General features: G+C 44.6%; 1 protein-coding gene across 2 annotated transcripts in view; it reads right to left on the bottom strand.

The window, feature by feature from the left end:
- The window catches only part of luzp1 (leucine zipper protein 1), a 51,602-nt gene that overhangs the window by 6,126 nt on the left and 26,522 nt on the right, over nucleotides 1-18,954 (bottom strand). For both annotated transcript variants that reach the window (XM_020647980.3, XM_020647979.3), the window contains exons 3-7: nucleotides 11,776-12,148; nucleotides 9,380-11,663; nucleotides 7,891-8,483; nucleotides 7,617-7,778; nucleotides 369-653 (exon numbers count right to left, since the gene is read on the bottom strand). In XM_020647980.3, coding sequence (XP_020503636.2) covers nucleotides 411-653; nucleotides 7,617-7,778; nucleotides 7,891-8,483; nucleotides 9,380-11,663; nucleotides 11,776-11,907 — 3,414 coding nt within the window. In that variant the 5' untranslated portion in view covers nucleotides 11,908-12,148 and the 3' untranslated portion in view covers nucleotides 369-410. The remainder of the gene's footprint in view (nucleotides 1-368; nucleotides 654-7,616; nucleotides 7,779-7,890; nucleotides 8,484-9,379; nucleotides 11,664-11,775; nucleotides 12,149-18,954) is intronic.

Here is an 18,954-nt window from a genome sequence, read left to right as displayed (position 1 = left end):
GGGACTCGGGTGTTACACCCATTGTAGACAGTCATGACTCACAGAGTTATTTTCAGAGGATATACTTGATTTATATTATATTTAAGTGTGAAAAATCACATAAAGCCTTTAAAGTGCCTTTTTCTTAAGGACGCCTGAACAGGGTGGATGAAAACCACAGCATGCAGTGGACCTGGGGAGTCCCACTGAGGGTAACTGCCACCATGATGGATGTACTAAATCCTGCACTGTAAAAAAGCAGTGCCAGGTCAGCTTGATACTGCTGCTGCGATCTGAACCGCCCTTCAGAGATGTGACATCTTTGCGCAGGGGTAATTAACAGCAGCTCCTTTAATTAAACAGCATCAGGAGCGGGGAGAATCTCCTACCTGTTATTTGCTGAAGTAGTCCTGCTCTGTTCAAGTCAGTCTTTAATGATGTTCAGCCTGCCGATGGCTCCACGGCCTGCTGCCCGCTGCACTCCTCCCCTCAGCTCTGGCTCCTGACCCTTGACCTCGACTGGACCACAGATCCCCTCTGGAGGAAGCCCCCGCTGTCTTGGACGTTCGGTCATAAGAGGTCCCAAGGTGGGGAGTGTCGCTGCCGGGAATCTGCCGCCTCCACAAGGCCGGACTGTGGCTCGGGTTGAGACTGGGCTCTGTGCCATCGGAAGCCTTAAAAAAGACAGAAAATTAGATTAGAAAATGTGTATTTGCAGTCTGAAGGCATAAATAGAAAGTCTATATACTATAAATGGATTGGTTAGAAATAAGCTTTGTCATAAACAAATGCATTAATAGAATTCAGGTCCTTTAAAGACGTATTCTGGAGAGCTGTTAAAGAGCTCTGGGGCATTTTGTTTGGATGGTTTGGGGCCTTGTTTGGACTTTTCTAATTATGTGGGCATTAAATACATGCTGTTTATGTTAACTGGTGTGTGACAAGGAAACTCTGCCATGTGGACTCCTGCCAGGGGAAAAATCCCCAACCAAAAACCCCAAACATACCCCAAGCTGAGAGATTTATAATTTGGTGGTCTAACTCAAAAACAGACCCGAAGTTACTAGTCTGTGGCGGCTCTAACGGCACGTCCCCTTATAACCTCAGGAGCCCTGTTCTAAGAAAGGGAGAGTTAGATGACGACGCAGTTCCTAAAGCACACAGAAAAACAGCACCCCACTCCTGTAATTTCAGCTTTTTAAAAAAAGCACCATAATTAGTGACATTTGGTGGGTTGGATTTGGCTTCTGATGCAGTTTTAGAACGCATTCTTGCTAATTGGCTTTAATGGAGCCCTGCTGGACTGCCTGTACTCAGTCTCCCGGGGTAACAGACAGGAAATCAGTCACCAAGCGGATCCTGCCAAGTGGGCGTGTCCAGTGTGGTCACTTCCTGCTTCCAGTTGCTGAGAGGAGGAAACGGCAGAGTGGCAATATTCTCCTTCTATGGTAAACCACTGCTGTGAGACTGCGGGCTTTCACAAGGTTTGCCGTGTAATGAATTTCCATTGTTCCACTTAGAATCAACGGGAGGCTTGTGCATTGCTTAACACATGCAGATGACCAACGTCCATAAAAATAGGCATGGCAATAAAGATTCAGCATGCGTTAATCTAATGTTGAATCATCTGAAGCTTGAGTTAAAGGATGATTAGTCACTTCTGTGTGTCAGCAGAGAGATTCTCTCCATGTAGCTGAAAGTTAAATTAGCTAAACATGATGACGAGGGCACCGTCAGCATGTTACCAGGGGCGTGTCCAGGGTTTTCTGACTGGGGTGGCCCAACTGGGGAACTGAATTTTACAGGGGTTCAATTCAATTCAATTCAATTCAAAAAGCTTTATTTGTCCCCGGGGGGCAATTCAAAGGCAGTGTGATGTGTGCACAAAACACACAAATATAAATATAAATGGTTGACCCTTTCTAACCTCACCAATCATATCTACTTTTATAACACAAGGTAATGGCAGCATTAGCTTAATTGTTTTGATGACACAGAAAGAAGATATGTTTCAAAGTAGTCAACTCCTGCACTGTCTAACTTGCAATGTAATGGTCCCGACACATTGACAGTTAGTTCACTGCAAGTAAGTCAGTGTGCAAAAAGAAATATGCTACATTGATAGGTAAAGAAAACTACTAACAACCTTCTGCAAAAAAAACCCTAATAGTTGGTTTTTAACATAATTCTGACAGAAAAATAGCCAATCAGAGTTTAGGATTATTGGGGTGGCACCCAAGGCAATTCTAGAGTCTGTTGGGGCCCCTAAGCAAAAGTCGCCAGGGGCCCCTCCAACAAGCATTCATCACCATTATGTAAAATAAAAATATCTGACATCAACGGCAACTTTAAGTGACACATTTAAGTTTTCACAGGAACATTGGAATGCAACATTGAGTACTGTTATAGATGGGGCCCCCTTAGGGAGGTTTTCTACTGCTACATATGGTTTAAAGTTTGTCAGTCCTCAGTTGGGCCCCCCCTACTGGCCAGGGGCCCCAAGCAGTTGCCTACAGTGAAGCCAAACAGTTGGGAAAACCCAAAAGAATCAGTTTTAATCAGAAACAACTGAATGTTTAATATGAATATTTCAAGTCAAAATGATGTTTCGGACATTTGGGGGAAAGATTTATTTACTTCCTAGTGAAGAATAAGATCAAATCAAGACACTTTCATATCTGTTTGGTTAATACGTATTGTTTTTTGTGAGCGTAGCATAAAGACTGCCTGCTGAACAAATTACAGCCCTGCTTTAAATCTGTCTCCCCTTGGTATCCGGCCCTATTTTAAAGAATGACGTTGTCTTGCCAATCTAAGCTCTTCAATCATGTCTCAGGCAAGGCAGCACTCCTGACAGAAGAGGAGCGGAGCTGAAATGTGAGTTTGATTTGTGCAGGTGATGATGTGTTTATTGGTTTTGATTCATGAAAGCCTTTCTTTTAATGGGTCATTTTGTACAGCGTCTGCTGCTTGATGTTTAACCACTGAGAATGTGGAGAGGAGGTGACATCAGGCCAACGGTGAATACTAGAGCAGCTCTGATCCCACACTTTATCTTGCTTCCACTGGTTTTTACGACTTAACAAAGGATGTTTTGGTATCTCGCTCATCGGCCATAACGACCCCGCTACCCTCAGCCAAACATAAGTTCACGGCTCATTCATGTCCAGGCTGAGGTTTCCTTGCGAGCACACAAAGATTTTTCTACATCGCTGCTCTGTTCACTGCCATGAGGTGTGGAGTGACTGATAAAGAAAGTGTTCCCTATTTTAACAACGACCTTTTGGATTTATTCCTAAAGTAATCTGCCTTCATGTTGATTTTGGAACAAGTTCTGCATGCTTTTTCTACAAATTCTGATCGTGTACAGGCCAGCATGAGAAATACCAGTCTTAGTTTAGCATATTAGCAAGCTGATGTTTGTCAATTAAACTGGTACAGCAGAGTGAGATAGTTCTGTCATTACCTCTAAGTAGAATCTGTACACAGTGCCCTGAACTTCAGAATGGGAATTGTTCTGTTTGTAGTCTGAGTAATATTGACCAATCACCTATCTGCAGACAAATATGCAGAAAGAACAGCCTGTGTAAAAAAGCAAAAGAAGGTAGCGTGCAGACAGATATCGTCATGCTGCTTACAGCTAACAATCAATCCTAAATCAAACATTTCAACTTGAGCAAACAATGTGCTTGACGCTCCGTCTCAAAAGCCAATCAAGCGTTTAGATTTCCTGACTTCCTGGAATGCATCGTTCAGCAATAAATAATCCAATGTCCTGTAAAGACAAAAAGGGGATGTAATGGACCAACGCATGACGGCATGGAGTTTTTCACATCTATATCTGAAGGGGAGAATTTGCTTCGGACACACGGTGGCTTTTTTATGTCACTCTTAAAAAGAATTCGGTCAAAGTTGGAAAACATTCAGATGTAGCTCTAGCGAAAGTTCAGACAGGAAGACTATATTTTGCACACTCGTTTTGTTGTTTATTCTCATACCATGTCAAATGACTCCTCAACGCATACTCACTCGTGATCACCTGGTCACATCTATCCAATAGCACTGCTCCACTCCCTCGTTGTTAGCCTATCACACTGCTGCTGTCTCTTTTTTTAGAGACCACTAGTTCATTCATGCCATCGTTCCGAGCGACCCTCCACCTCCCCATCGCCACCATGCCGCCTTCGCATTTTCATCACCTCCTTCATCCCATCAGCCTCAGATGACATCATCAGCCATCGTCCGGTCAACCCCCGTCCTTCGCAGTTTTGCCTCAGATGACACCATTAACCATCTCCTCATCAACTCTAGTCTTCACAGTTCAATCAACTTCTTCATCGCATCAACCCAGACGACACCAGACGATTCTCTGACACTCATTCTATGTCACAGATGTAAAATAAACCTTTTCATCTTTCATTCATTTACTCGTCTCTCCTGATTGAATTAGTGCGATCTGTGATATAAACTGCCCTTCTTCCTGTGCAGACTGAGACTTTGATGGAGCATCAAGCTTTAGTCGAAGATAGAGGAAAGCCTTCAATATGTGAACAAAAGATCAATGGGACGTTGGATAATAATGACAAGCTACATTCCTCTTCCGCCAAACCATGTAAAAAACCTCTTTGATCAACCTTCAACTCTGCAATCACAAACTAATCTCAACCTCCCGCTGTCCTAACTGCAGCTGTATTTATCCAAACCTCTTGGGGATGGACGCTGTTCAGACCGCTGAAAATGTTCTCCAGATCCAAACCAAAGATGATCGGCTGGGCTCCAACACATGCTTCAAAGACCAATTATGAATTGAAGAATGTTTTTAGCCATTTTTTTTAATCATAATTGCTGTCCAAATGGGAGTCAAATCTCAGGAGGAACAAGGTTTTTACTGTGCCGCAATGTTAACTGAGTGGCTCGGTGGGGAATTCCCATGAAGAAGTGTACAATTTACGAAATAAAAAATACTGAAGGATTGACAACATGAAAGGTAGCTCCTCTGGTCATCAAGGGTGAGTGATTTTGGACAGGGTCGGGTAGAGGTTAGCAGGAGTATTAAGGACTGAATTGAGGAAAGAATACATGATCACATCCTGAAAATGGAAAACTGGGGTCAAGGCCATGTAGGAGAACTGATGTGGGCACTGACCCTGACAGAGGACATGAAAACACTTTGTTCATGTCAGGGCTTGGATGACAGATTGAATAAGGGATGGAGGAGAGAGGAAAGGGGGGGGAGGAGTCGGAGACAAAAGCAAGATGCCTGTCCACCTAATGCTTTTTCTAGAACTCTATATCAGACATAAAGGGAGGCGTTGAGGGTTGTTTTGGGAGGCTAATGAGAAGGACGGTCTCTTCACCCAACTACAGCTCTAACGCTATGCTACATGCTGTTTCTCCAATGGCTTTTCTGGTTTTGGATTAGCTACCAAAACTGAACATTTTAAAGCTGTTAACTGTCTTTGCTGTGCATAGGGGGTACTGATGTGTGCCTGTGAGAACGTATGGCACTGACATCCAGCATCCGTCTTGAACATGTAAAGGAGCAGCAGTGTGAAGAACCAGTGGTCATTAAACCAGTACAGGCCGTGCACAATGCCTGCTGTTTGACTATTTAAAACAATAATCCCAGGTGAAACCTGAGTTCTGGTGCTGATGCCAATACAACACTTCTCCTGAGTCTACAATACTTTTTTCACCTTACTATAAGAACAATCTTAACAACTCAGGAGGAGCTTGCTCATTTTACATTTACAGTTACAACTCAATCAAAAACTTTGCATAAAATCAAAACCATGGTAAAATATTGGTTTAAATTACGAACCAGCTTGTTAAACCATAGAAAACAAATCTGATGTGATGTTCAAAGTATGTTAGAACTTGGTCTTCAGCATTGGTTATACACATCGACCCCATTATGCTACAAACTGGAAAAGACAATGCATCCAGAGCAGCTCAACATGCATTTGGTACAATGACCTCTTGACCCCCTCAAGACTTGACCTAGTCAATACAAACCGAATCCATAACTTCTGAAATCTGAGCACAACAGCTTAAAAACAACAACAACAGTACTACGAGCAGAGTGCTAGACTTCTTCATCAGATCTCTGTGCGCTGTAAAATCTGATAACTGAATTTTCTTTGCAAACGTGACCGAGGATGATTGACGAGACAGAGGACACATGCATGTGTGTGTGTGTGTGTGTGTGTGTGTGTGTGTGTGTGTGTCTCCTGGGCAACATCCAGTTTATTTATAGGAGGAAAACAGATCTTATCCAAAAGCCTCAAGTCCAGCCTAGTTTGTCAAACTGACAGAGTGACATGTTATTGTAGCCATGGAGCCCACTGAGTAAGCAGTAATACTGCCGTTTGACTTGATTTTATACACCAATAGACAAGCAATGCAATACCGGAGCCCATTTGCAGTTTTCACCTCATCTTTCTGCGACTCCCATGAACTCTCACACTCCATTTATTCAGTTTTTAGATGTGTAAAGAATCTCGCATGTTATTGTAAAGAGAGAGACATGCATGGAGTCAGTGGGCTCAATCTGACTCTTACACAAATTGAGGCTGTTTTATAACAGCTCAGAGTTCATTCTCTGAGTTCTGTGTCAAGTTGTACCAACAGATGTGACTGTTTTCAAACTGGAGAATGACTTTGTCTTTGTCATGCACCGGCTCAAACGCCATGGCAAATGCAAGGAGAGACACCAAAATAACTTAAATATGCTGATTTATTTTACAAAAACATTGCAAAAAAAAAAGCGGTTTGGATGTCAGGAGAGTGAGAGAGTGGCTGTGTGAAAAGTGTGTTTTTCCATGTGATGTAAATGGAAAAGGAAGCTGCAGAAACCAAACATGGCGCATGCAGAGAGTCTGTCTGAGCAGCCTAAGGTGGCAGCTTTTATAGTGACTGTGAGCATTGGGCCCAGGTGCTCTGAGTCAGGCTAAATGGACAGATAATTTACATGTAACACAAGAGAAGGAACAACCAGAGGGCCGTCACATCTTCTACTAGTGGTTCTCAAACTTTTTCTGTCATGTCCCTCCCCTCCAACGCGAACAAAAAGAGTAACTAAAAGGGCCAAATTAAAATGAATTCAAATACCATCAAGATACAATTTGTTTTTTCTATCCCACCCTTTTCCCTTTGTGCATACAGAGGGAGTAGGGCCTGTAACTGCTGTGCTCAGCTTGAAAATGCAGAGCAGAGCCTGGCGTTAGGAAAAGTTAGAGCTCTCGTGTAAGGAGCTCAGCCCTGCGGTCAGACACTCTTGCTAAGAACCTAAGAGACAAACCTATCAGTGAAACACAAACTATGAGGGCAACGTTTCCAGGTAGATGAGATAAAATAGGGTTGATGCTCTTACGCAGACACGAGCACAAAGATTTAAAGAAAGTTGGCTGAAGCACCTGCCGTAGGTAGCACATGTTTGGCTGAATAAGAATTTCAGGTTTGGAGATATGTGATAAAGGCCAGAGATATGCCCTCTTCTTGATCCTCGTTCCTGCAGTAAAGCTGACACCTACAAGACAAATTCTACACACTCTTAACACTAGAAACAGCTTCTATAAGTTCAGTTTTTTTTTGTAAAACTATCTTCTTTTTGTAAGTTTTAAAGTTGGGTTTCCTACCTGTTGTTGTGTATATGAGCGTCCCCAGGACTGAGAGGTAATAGGTGCATGGGGTATGACCCTTCCCAGGCCTCCTGCCTCCACGCTGGGGGACTGTGCGCGCTTAGCACGGCGTAGCCCTGGCTCCTCTATATCTCTATTTTTTATCCGACGCATGTACACCTGGGAAAAGGAGCAACATAAAAGCTCTGTTATGCATCCAGACAAAATGCTCCCCCTTCTTTTCAAAGTAAGTTATTGTATATCAAACAAAAACATTGAATTATCCTCTCACCTCTGCAGGGGATGGCTTGGCTCCCTTCTGCACGTCAGCATTCCCACCGGCTCCTGTTGAGCTGCTCATTGTTTCTTCTGTATCGAAGGTGGTTGCCCGGTAAGCCCTCCATGTTGTTGCGGCTTCCGTTTCATCCTCCGACCCCCCATCAGCCATCGTCCTCGTCCCCTCTCTCCCTCGGCTGGGCTCATCCATCGACGCAGGGCCCATGTTCCTCCACGTGCTCCTCATAGTCACATTCTTCATGTCTGGTAAATTGTCTTCCTGGGAGTGCTGGATCTGCCTCTGGCGTCTCCAGCTGGAGACCGTGGTGGTGCTGCTGCTGCTGCTGCTTTCGAAGCCTGACTCGGTGTCGTTGAAGTCTGCCGATGTCCCGTCAAAGGACTGCCGGCTGACGCTGCTGTGTTTGCAGCGCAGGTTGCTGGTCGTGGTCTCCACTCTGGAGGTGTTGTGGAGTTTGGACCTGGATGAGGAATCGCTGTGGCCCTCTGGCCCACAGTCCTGATCCTGGCATGATCGCATGGTGATCTCACTCTTAGGAATAGAGATCTCATATGGGATGGAGATGCTGCCATGGTGCTCACTGCTGGGGCCTGGAGAAGAGGAAAGTCACACTGAATATTTTTATCGTAAAACTTTTTGAAAAATATAGAACTACTCAAAAAAAGAAACTGAAACAAGTGACATAAACAGATAAGACTCTAATGCAGAGTCTGTACCACTATGTTTTTTAAGACATTAAAATAATGTGGCTCTTTTCATTGCTATTGAAGTCTGGATGAAGTACTTCAGATTATAACCAAGATACCGCAAAACTAATGTAACATACATTTTTTGGCATGACTTTGTAATTGTCATTCCTGTTGTTGGTTGCTTAACTTTGGAATTACAACACATAGAACATATCTTACATATAAATATATACATCTTTAAGCCATGCTAGAAACCTGATTCTATTCATTTGTGCAGTCTTTGGCAAATTCTTTGGATTATAAACAAAATACCTGCAAAACAAACAGTATCTACACTCCTGCACTTTAACATATATATCTTTGATTGCACAGCCATGAATTTGCACAGCTCTGGAGAACCCCCTATGTGGTTATTAAATCCTTAATGTATAATCTCTTATTTACTATGTATCTATTCTTATATTGTTTAATTTGCTTCTATCTGCAGTTGTATCATGCCTTTATAATAGATACTCATGTTAGTAGCTAAATGTTAGCATTGCAAAACATGTAGCCAAGATTGTAAAAGTGTTTAAGCAAAAATCAGTCAACTTCAGTGATATGTACTGGTTGCATGTTAGCATACCAACATTAGCATAAACATGCAAATGATTTTTGAGTTACCACAGAACTACAGTTGCATTCCAAAGATGGGCAGTTTGCTCATGGAAACGATGGACTCTTAACTCCAACATTTCATTCAGCTATTGTTCCAGTAAATTAGTGAAAGTGTTGTTTGGAGAATAGTGGAAACTTACCGATGAGGATGTTACTGGTGGAGGTATGGCGTTCTTTGATCGGCATGTGTTCACTGCACACGCTGCTGCTGCGACTGCTGGTTCTGGAGGAGCTTGGGTCGTTGGGGTAGATGGTTATACTACTGGTCATTTTACTCGTGGTGGTCACCATTGGCTTGGTGGATATTTTGGGTTTGCCATTTGTCGCCAAAGCTTCTGACATCATCATTTCCTTCCGGTCAATCTCGACTATCGCCGGCTTGATGACAGCTTTGGACCTTAGCGCCTCCCGTGGGCTGCAGACTCGCTGGATCTCAATCCCTGATGCTGTGTGCGTCGCCCCCTGGTGGCCTCCCTCAGCTAACGGTGTTCTGCTGTGGAGCTCCTCATCAAACGAGCTCCTGGATGAAGATCCCTCTGAGTGCGAGTCATGGACATGGGAGTATCTAGGGTATCTCGAGGCTGCGGTCCTACTGCTCACAGTTGAAGTAGTCGTCTCAGTTATAGGCTCTGGCTCAGAGGGCCTTGAACCAGTTGATTCTGTTTCAGAGGCAGATGAATGACCTTCTGACCCCTGGTCGCTAGGCAGAAGTGGAGTGACTTGGGATCTGTAGGCTGTGTAGGATCCATTGTCTTTGGAAGGGTTGGAGGCGACCAAAGCGGAGACAGATTCTTGTACCTGCTCTGTTGATTCCTGATCTGAAGCAGATGCCGTGTCCTTCTCCAAAGCAGAAATACTGTTTAAGTTACTAGAACTTTCGGGCACTACATCAGAGTTGTTTGATTCACTATCACTGCCAACATATACTTTTGAAAGCTTTTCTAATCTGCTCTTTTTAGTCTCCCCATCAGTGTGTTTGTGAGCTGTCCTCAGGGGCTTCTGGTCGTTGGCTGCTGGGGGGTAGCGACTAAGAACAGATGCTTTTTTAGCATCACTAGATGTGTTGACAGAGGAGAGAGGTGCTCCTCTCATCTTTTCTTCAGCTCCTCGTCCTGTGTCTCTTAGTCCATTATCGGATGAAATTGCAGTAGTTGGGGTTTTAGGCGTCCTTCTGGTCTTGTGAGCAGGACTGAGGGCTCTCCTTACAGACTTAGGAGAGCTGTCCTCTGAGTGGCTCATGTCTTTGCTCCTCAACTTGGTCTCTCTCTTGTGCTGAGGAGAGCGCTCCCTGGTCCTGTGTTTAGGGGAGCTCGGTTCTGAGACAGTTGCGGCACTCCTATATTTTGGCTTCTCTTGCCTGAAACCGCCTTTCACAGCGATCTCTTCATTCTCAGCTTTGCCGTTCTCCAGGAACTTAGCAGGGCCGCTGGGGCCAACGTTAGCGCTCCCATTGCCGAGCTTATCCACGTTACTGGTTCCATTTCTTCCAAGTCCACCTTTTCCGCAGAGCTGCGTCCTGAGCTGTTCCACCTGCTCGCTCAGTTGGCGAGCCCGGCTTCGTTCAACCTGGAACTTCTCATGAAGTTCGCCATTTTTGGACTCTGAGCTCTTTAGATCCTCCTCTACGATCTCCAGCTGTTTAAGGCGGTTCTTCAGCCTCTCCACTTCCTGCGTCAGCTCCTTTACTTTATTGTCCTCCTCCTGCGATCCTTCCAGGCTGCTGTTCTTCTGGTTCTCAGATTTGTTCACAAGACCGATGTCACTGGACATCTTCAAGTAGTCAATGCTCTTTTTGCGGCCTGCCAGTTTACTCGTAAGGAGCCCCGTGGATGAGAGCTCGTCCTCAATTCGAGACCTGATGAAATCTGGACGAGCGGGGTCTGCTGACATACCGAGGCGGTTCTTCTGGTGCTCCAATTTTTCAGTGAGCTTCAGAATGGTCTTCTCGTCTTCTCTTTGCTTCTCTAGTAGCCTCTTACGCTCACTCACAAACGTCTGGGTGAACCCCTTGAGTTTCTCGAGTTCCGTAGCCAAAGCCTGCTCAGCTTTGTCGAGCTTCGTCTCCGACCCTTCCAACTCCTTCAGACGTGCTTTGAGGGCCTCCAGCTCAGACGAGAGCTTCTTCGTCAAGTTCTTCTCCTCGTTGAGGCTCAGACAGAGCTGGCTGCAGTCCGACTTGCTTTTCCCAAAGGCCTCTTCCAGTTTCTCCAGTTCAGCCATCCTCCGCTGCAGACGTTCAATCTCGGCCTTGAGCTCCTGCGTGAGGCTCTCCTCCTCTTCCAGTTTCTCTCGCACCGTGCGACAGAGGTCCTCAGCTTTGCGTACCTCCTCATCCTTTCCCTGGACCTTCAAGAGACACTTCCTCAACACCTCCACATCGTTGAGCAGGGATGAGTTGCTGCCTTCTGCCTGGATGATTTTGTCCTGTAGAGGGGTGAGAGTTCAACCACACATTAATCATTTTAAGTATCTTGGTAATGGTCTTTCCACACAAGTACACAAACAAACACACAGTCAGAAGTGAACCCGTCTTTACCTGCAGGTCAAGTAGCTCATCTTCAGCTTTCTGCAGCTTGATAGTCGCTTCTTCCAGTTCATCCAGTTTCCTGCCAAGACTCTGAAGCTTGTTCCGCAGGTGGCGATGTGTGATGTCTTTATTGTCAGACATGGCGATAGTTCTTTATCTTAAATGTGTTGTGTCTGTGTTTTTGTTCAGATTATTTGATCACAACGTTTTTGGAGGGCCACATTTGTGTGGTACTGGCGTCATATCCTCGGGGCGCTCAAAGGAAAACTCTTCTTTTTTTTTTTTTTTACTAAGCGGCCCCTCCGGTGTTTTTTTTTTTGTGACTGTCCCTTTAAAACTTTGAAGTCCTCTCAGAGTCGTGTTTAGCAGGCAAATCTGTCATCTGTAGGAGGGAGAGAGAAAATAACACTTAAGTCAGCTCTAATTTGTCAATGACAGTCATTTACATTCTCAAAACGTAGCACGGTATGCGAGGAGCAGGAATGCACATGGAGGGAATCACAACACAGTCAGCATGCCAAGTGAATTGTTGACACACAAACCATGAGATAATACCAAAGACACTGCACATTGCACACAAGCACATACAGAGAAAAAATACTGCTTTCTTAGCAACAATGACTAATATGATCCATTTAGGGAGGAGGTATCCTTTAGAGACATTATATATTCAGCGGGCTGCACCTCTCTTCCATTTTGTGATTGAAGCACCTTATATTTCACCTTGCCTGTCCCTTGTAGGACATGGGGGGGGGGGGGGGGGCTTTCCTTGCATGTGCGTGAGTATAAGGGTTTCCACACAAAGATGGACACACTTACACACTCATCATCTTCCTACTGTTGTATCCGACATTGATCTCTGCTTGCCTGCCTGCTTTTGCTTACATCAGCAAAACTCAATAACACTGGCCTCCTTTCCATACCCTCATCACACATACATACACACAGCCATCCCCTCAGCAACCAGTACATCACAGGCCCGGTAACAACACTCTACATCATTCATGGCCACTTGGAACTGACTTGATGAAAAAAAAAGAAGGTGTTTATTAGGCTACAGAGACTTTTATGCAGACAAAAATAAACAATAACCCAAAGATCCATAACTCAAGCTTCTATCTCAGGCATGATTCAGGTAGCGGCCTTTTCTATTCCCCTCCCCCAACCCTAATGATTCTGCTTAGCTCTCCTCACTGACCACGAGGGGAATATATCGACCTGAGGGTAGGACACAACATCTGCACACATCATCACTTATCGACCCCCCCTAAAAACCAGCTCTTTACCTCCTCTCCCCCCCCCCCACTGTCTGCTGCCTCATGTTCAAACATTGCCTGTCTGAAGCTACAAACCACAGCATATACAGTCTACAGTATGTTTCATCTACAGTAAAATGACGTTTACTGCTGTAAAAACATCAACCAATGCAATAAATAACCTCAACCGTTTTATCTACAAGAACTCTGCGTTTACACAATAATACAAGGTACAGTTTGTTATTATGATCGACTCCAGCCTAGCTTCAAATATTTCCTCTCGTTTCATTTGGTGTAAAAAGAACAAACCGCACTCTCCCCACATTTCATTAAACATCTTGTCGAACATAAACTAAAGCAATAAGCTTTGAACGCCAATGTGGCAACTATTACTTAATCAAAAAGCACAATGTGATATCAAAGCGTTTAGCTGTAGAGTTTTAATTATTCTCTTCTTTCATGAGGTCTAGTGGTTTTGGTAATCCTCTCAGTGGAGTATAAGACTTACATGGATTGAAGGCAGAGAAAGGGAACAAGACAAATGGGGCACTTTTTTCTGCTCGCCTAGCTGTCTACTTGCGTGCCAAAGCACTTTACTCAATAAAGTCATTTTTGTGTTGCATTGGCTTTGCCCAGCTGGAGCTTGTTAGGTGAGTTGTAGAGCAATTTTTCTTTTGTTGTCAGTGAGGTGAGGTGTGCGCTGTGATCCAAACCTGTCCTGACTGTTCCTGTTCCAGTGGATACAAAAAAATAAAAAATAAAAATCCCACATGTGTATTAAAACGGCTAACTGGCACAACATTTTTTTTAAATAGCAACAGCTCTTCATGGCAGTTCCTCACACTGCACTATGCAACATCGTGAAAATGTAACCTCTGACAAGGCTTAAAAAAATCATCTGCAAACGAAGAGCATCAAGAGAAAAGTTGATAAACTGGACACCAAAACTCGATGGTAATTTGCCAATCTAGTGACCCTACTCATGAACACCCTTCAAGTGTTTCTTTATTATTTTGCCTTGCACATGTTTGTGATTAACTCAGTTGGGTTACAAGCTCCTATCTTCTCTGGGAGCAGCTTTGGTTTAGCCTCGTCTTAGTCAAAAGTGATGTATCCCTATGTCCAGCTACTCCTGTCTTGGCAGCTTGCCTATACCCTTCCTTTCATTCTCTCTTTATTTCTTTGCCAGCTCTCTACCTCCCTCACTCATCCCCCCCGCCCCTTCCATTTCTCACAGACACGCACACCAGCACGGCCAAGTGGGCACTTTTAAGGGGGCGGCGGTGCGTGCAAAGCGACTCTGGCAAAGGAGCCCCTCTGCCAAACCAATCAACATACCTGACTCGCTTATCACAGGGCTGGGATCTCATTAGTTACATTCAGGGCCAAAGAAAGAAGGAAATTAGAAAGGGTGGTGGTGGAGGCTGGAAAGGAGGCGTGTAGGATATCAAACTCTCGACCTACACCATGTCCCACATCGACAAGTTTCCATGAACCCTAATATCCCCTTTGTTTGTTTGACTTCCAACACCTTGATGCTCATGGATCATATTTTTTAGGGATGTGGCAAGAGAAGTAATAGGTGTGAGGGCTTAAACACATAAAGATAAAAGGAAAGGATGCAAAACAGGAAGAGGGATGCAGAGGGAATTTGGAATCAGCTCAAACTGAAGGTTGTTGTATTCCCCTGTTCTGCACGTAGTCGGACAAAAACCTGGATGAGGGCAGGAGCTGTGAGACGGGGAAACTGCTCCCCCTTTATGCATACACATTCCTGATGCTGGTCTAACCAGGGCACTGCCCCCCTCACCTCACCCCCCCTTACTGTATGCTCTTGAGCAAGCCACTAAGACACTCTCCCAAGCTTTCTCTCTGAGAAGTCCCGGGGAGTATATGAACAGATTTTGCTTTAAATATCAGTTGAATCAGGACAAATTGGACGACAGTTTCCGAACAGATTCTTGTCATTGCCCCAAACATGTGGCATACATGAGTGAAGATGTTTGAATTTCAGAATATTATCTAAGCTTTTACGGGATGTGTTGTAAAACACATGACCCCAAGTGCACTCAAAACTGCTTAAAATGATCCCTGACTACCAGGGCTGTGACTCTAGCACCTTTCACTTCCTGAAATATGGACAGGAAGTTCTCTGTTTGACCCGTCACTAACTTCTGCTCTCCCAGTGTCATTGGTACGAGAACGTAAGCATCCAGAATTCCCTTAGCTTTAAACGATCTCTGCCTGAATGTGTGTACGAGGTTCTGTGATTAGAGAGCACCGGACGCGGTTTCTCTTCTTCCACACAGGATGAATGACCCGAGCAAGAGCTTCCTTATAAGGACAGGTGGGATATCCACAACCGGATAAGACGCTCTGAGGTACAGCATGACCAGGGACTTTTTTATTTTTTTTCAAAAACACTCATGGAAGCTGTTGCTACCAATCCAGTGAGCGGCGCCATCTTGTCTCCTCCAGTCATCATATTTATGTTTTGCCAGCTGCATTTATGCTTGGAACCCATTGGATAACCACAGAGTAGTGTCAGGGGTGTGTAAACTAAATCAACTGCTAAGTTTAAATGAACTGAAAACACTGCACTACTTAACTGTCTATGCCTTGAGGTGGAAACATCAACATCTCTAAATCTGCAGGTCTGAACTGGTTCTGCGATACCTGTCCCGTTGCTGAAGGTGGTGAAGGCAGAAAACTGGTCAAACCAAAAATCCGGACAACCGTCTTCTGAAGAGAATCTCTAGATCTCTAAAAGTGAATTTCACTCTCGTTACATTTTTCACATCTAAAAAGTGAAAATGAGGGAAGGTTTGTGTTCAAAAATGGTTAAACTTATAATGGCAGAGCTGGGAAGTGATGCACTTGAGAAGAGGGGAAGGACAAAGACAAAAAAAAAAACCCCAGAGGGGCTACATTTTGTCCTCCACCAAAAGTTGCCAAACTGACTTGGAAGTACAAGTTAAAACGTTGAAGAGGAGGCCGATCCCCTCTGCTCGTTCTCCCTCTCAAACACACACTCGCACACAAAAACCAAGGTTACAATCATACACCATATCATTAGGGCTTTAGCCACTCTCTTCCTGCCTGCCTGCCTGCCTGCTGCCTTCAGTACATTCTGTTCTCTCCATGAAAGTGAGAAGGAAAGAAAAAGAAAAAAAAAATCCCCCTCTTTCTTGCACTTGACGTTAGGTTTGGAACGTATGGGTTTGAAGCTCTTCTGCCTCATAAACGGTAGTTAATAAAAGGGGCCCAAGTCCAATCAAAATGTCTTAACCACATCTTCATGTAGGGGGGGGTTACTGTCAGTTTGCGTACATGAATGTGTTTCAAATTCCTCGTGTGCGCGAGCGTGTGTTTGTGTGAGCAGTGGATGCTGGCGCAGAACTTGAAGCCACAAGATGGTGGAGACTTGATGCTTGGCTGTTTTTTTTTCTCCCCCCGTTTTTCCAAGAAAGAGAAAACCAGCATCCCATAATGTTCGGTTTGTCTTTTCCTGTGCTGTCATGTCACTCTTTTCTGCTTTTTTTCCCCCACCCTTACAGACTTGCACCTTTCCTGGAGAAATGGTAAGAAATGAAGGGCAGAAAAACGTGTAAGGAATGAAAGTTCAAAAAGCTGGTTCATTACATGGAGATAAACTGGGATGGGGATGTATACCTTATGTCGTTGGATATTTCCTAAACTTCCTGGGGTGACGTGACCACTCATATTCAAGTATTAAAATGTGGTGATATTGTGGGTAAACAAATGTCATCTCTGGCAGAAGAATAGATTTGTTTATTTAACTTGAAGACATGCAAGTTTACCACATACCCTTTAAAAGACAAAGCAGGTCCTGTCAATCTGAAGCTATTTCTCAGTCACATTATTTCCCTTTCTTTCCTTTTAATTTTGTTTGAAATGAGACTGAAAGCTGAATAAAAATGGATGAAACAATCACAGTTTTTCCTCTGTTAAGGACCTGACACACCAAGCAGAGGGCAAAGAACCAGTGGCAACGAAGGCCGACACAACGCCTTTGTCCTGGCCGAAAAATTGCACTTGAACACACCGCAAAGACTACAGCCGACGAGCAACTATTCAATGTATTAAACACACAAAATAAGGGGCGCTGGTGGCGCAGTGGTTAGTGCGCCCCATGTATTGAGGCTATGGTCCTCCAAGCGGGCGTCCCAGCTTCGAATCCCACCTGTGGCTCCTTTCCTGAATGTCATTCCCTACTCGCTCTCTCCCTGATTTCCGACTCTATCCACTGTCCTACCTCCATTAAAGGCACAAAAATCCCCCAAAAAAATCTTTAAAAAAGAAAACACACACACAGAAACCTGCAAACTTAATCTCAATCACAAATAAAGTGGGATGAACCTTGACACGACTTTCAGGCGAGCGAGGAAACGTCAAAGTCAACCAACATCATTGTCGATTTTAAGTTTTATAACTTGGCTGGAAAAGTCACGTCCTTCCATCAACTTAGCCCAGAGTCTTTTCTAGGTCTATCCTCCCCTTCCCTGTCCACCTAGATCAAGAGTCTTGTTGCTGGGGCTTAAAACCCGCCCCGGCTTATATTAGGGGGCATGATAAGAAGATAAGAGGGAGGGGAATATGGTGAAGGGAATGAGGAAGAGGCTGTAAGGCAGGAATCAGTGTGATGCTTCTACACATACATTTCTTGGCTCGTCTGTTTTTGACCTAATTGCAGATGTAACTTTGAAGACGTTGAATCAAACTCAAAGCCCTCTGAGCCTTCCTGCCTGGCTCCTGATCTTGGTGGCATAACAGAAAAAAGTAGAGCATGTACTTGATCAGAAAGCAGCTCTACACGCAGGATTACATCAAACAGAAACTGTTGCTGCGACCATGAAGCAGACCAGAGGAGGGATATTAGATTCTGCTCTACTTACAACAGCAGCTAAAGAAAAACACGAGCCAGTCAGTTGGTAGCTAGTCCTCTGGCAGAGCTGCAGCCAACGAGATGTAGGGCAACTTCAATGAAATGAGCTGATGGAAAGAGAATATCTGACAGGGCATGCAGAGAGAGACTCAGAGTTATGGATGGATGGATGGATGGATGGATGGATGGATGGAGAGAGAGAGAGAGAGATTCAGAGTTATGGATGGATGGATGGATGGAGAGAGAGAGATTCATAGTTATGGATGGATGGATGGATGATGGATGGATGGATGGATGGGTGGAGAGAGATTCAGAGTTATGGATAGCTGGATGGATGGATGGATGGATGGATGGATGGATGGGTGGAGAGAGATTCAGAGTTATGGATAGCTGGATGGATGGATGGATGGATGGATGGATGGATGGATGGATGGGTGGATGGATGGATGGGTGGGTGGATGGATGGATGGATGGATGGATGGATGGATGGATGGATGGATGGATGGGTGGATGGGTGGATGGGTGGATGGATGGGTGGATGGGTGGAGAGGGATTCAGAGTTATGGATGGATGGATGGATGGATGGATGGATGGGTGGATGGATGGATGGATGGATGGATGGATGGGTGGATGGGTGGATGGATGGATGGATGGATGGATGGGTGGATGGGTGGAGAGAGATTCAGAGTTATGGATGGATGGATGGATGGATGGATGGATGGGTGGAGAGAGAGTCAGAGTTATGGATGGATGGATGGATGGATGGATGGGTGGGTGGGTGGATGGATGGATGGATGGAGAGAGAGTCAGAGTTATGGATGGATGGATGGATGGATGGATGGATGGGTGGATGGGTGGGTGGATGGGTGGAGAGAGATTCAGAGTTATGGATGATGGATTGATAGTACTGGATGGAGAGATTCCTTCACTGCAGCAGCTGGAAACATCTGTGGGGGTTTTACTACGGTGCACCTATAGGCACAAAGTAGTCCATGATTATTGCGAATAAAAAAAAAGTAATTTGTT

The sequence above is a fragment of the Labrus bergylta genome, chromosome 18 (genome assembly GCF_963930695.1).
Source record: "Labrus bergylta chromosome 18, fLabBer1.1, whole genome shotgun sequence".
In the NCBI taxonomy this organism is placed as follows: domain Eukaryota; kingdom Metazoa; phylum Chordata; class Actinopteri; order Labriformes; family Labridae; genus Labrus; species Labrus bergylta.
This window is presented reverse-complemented; position numbering and strand designations above follow the sequence as displayed.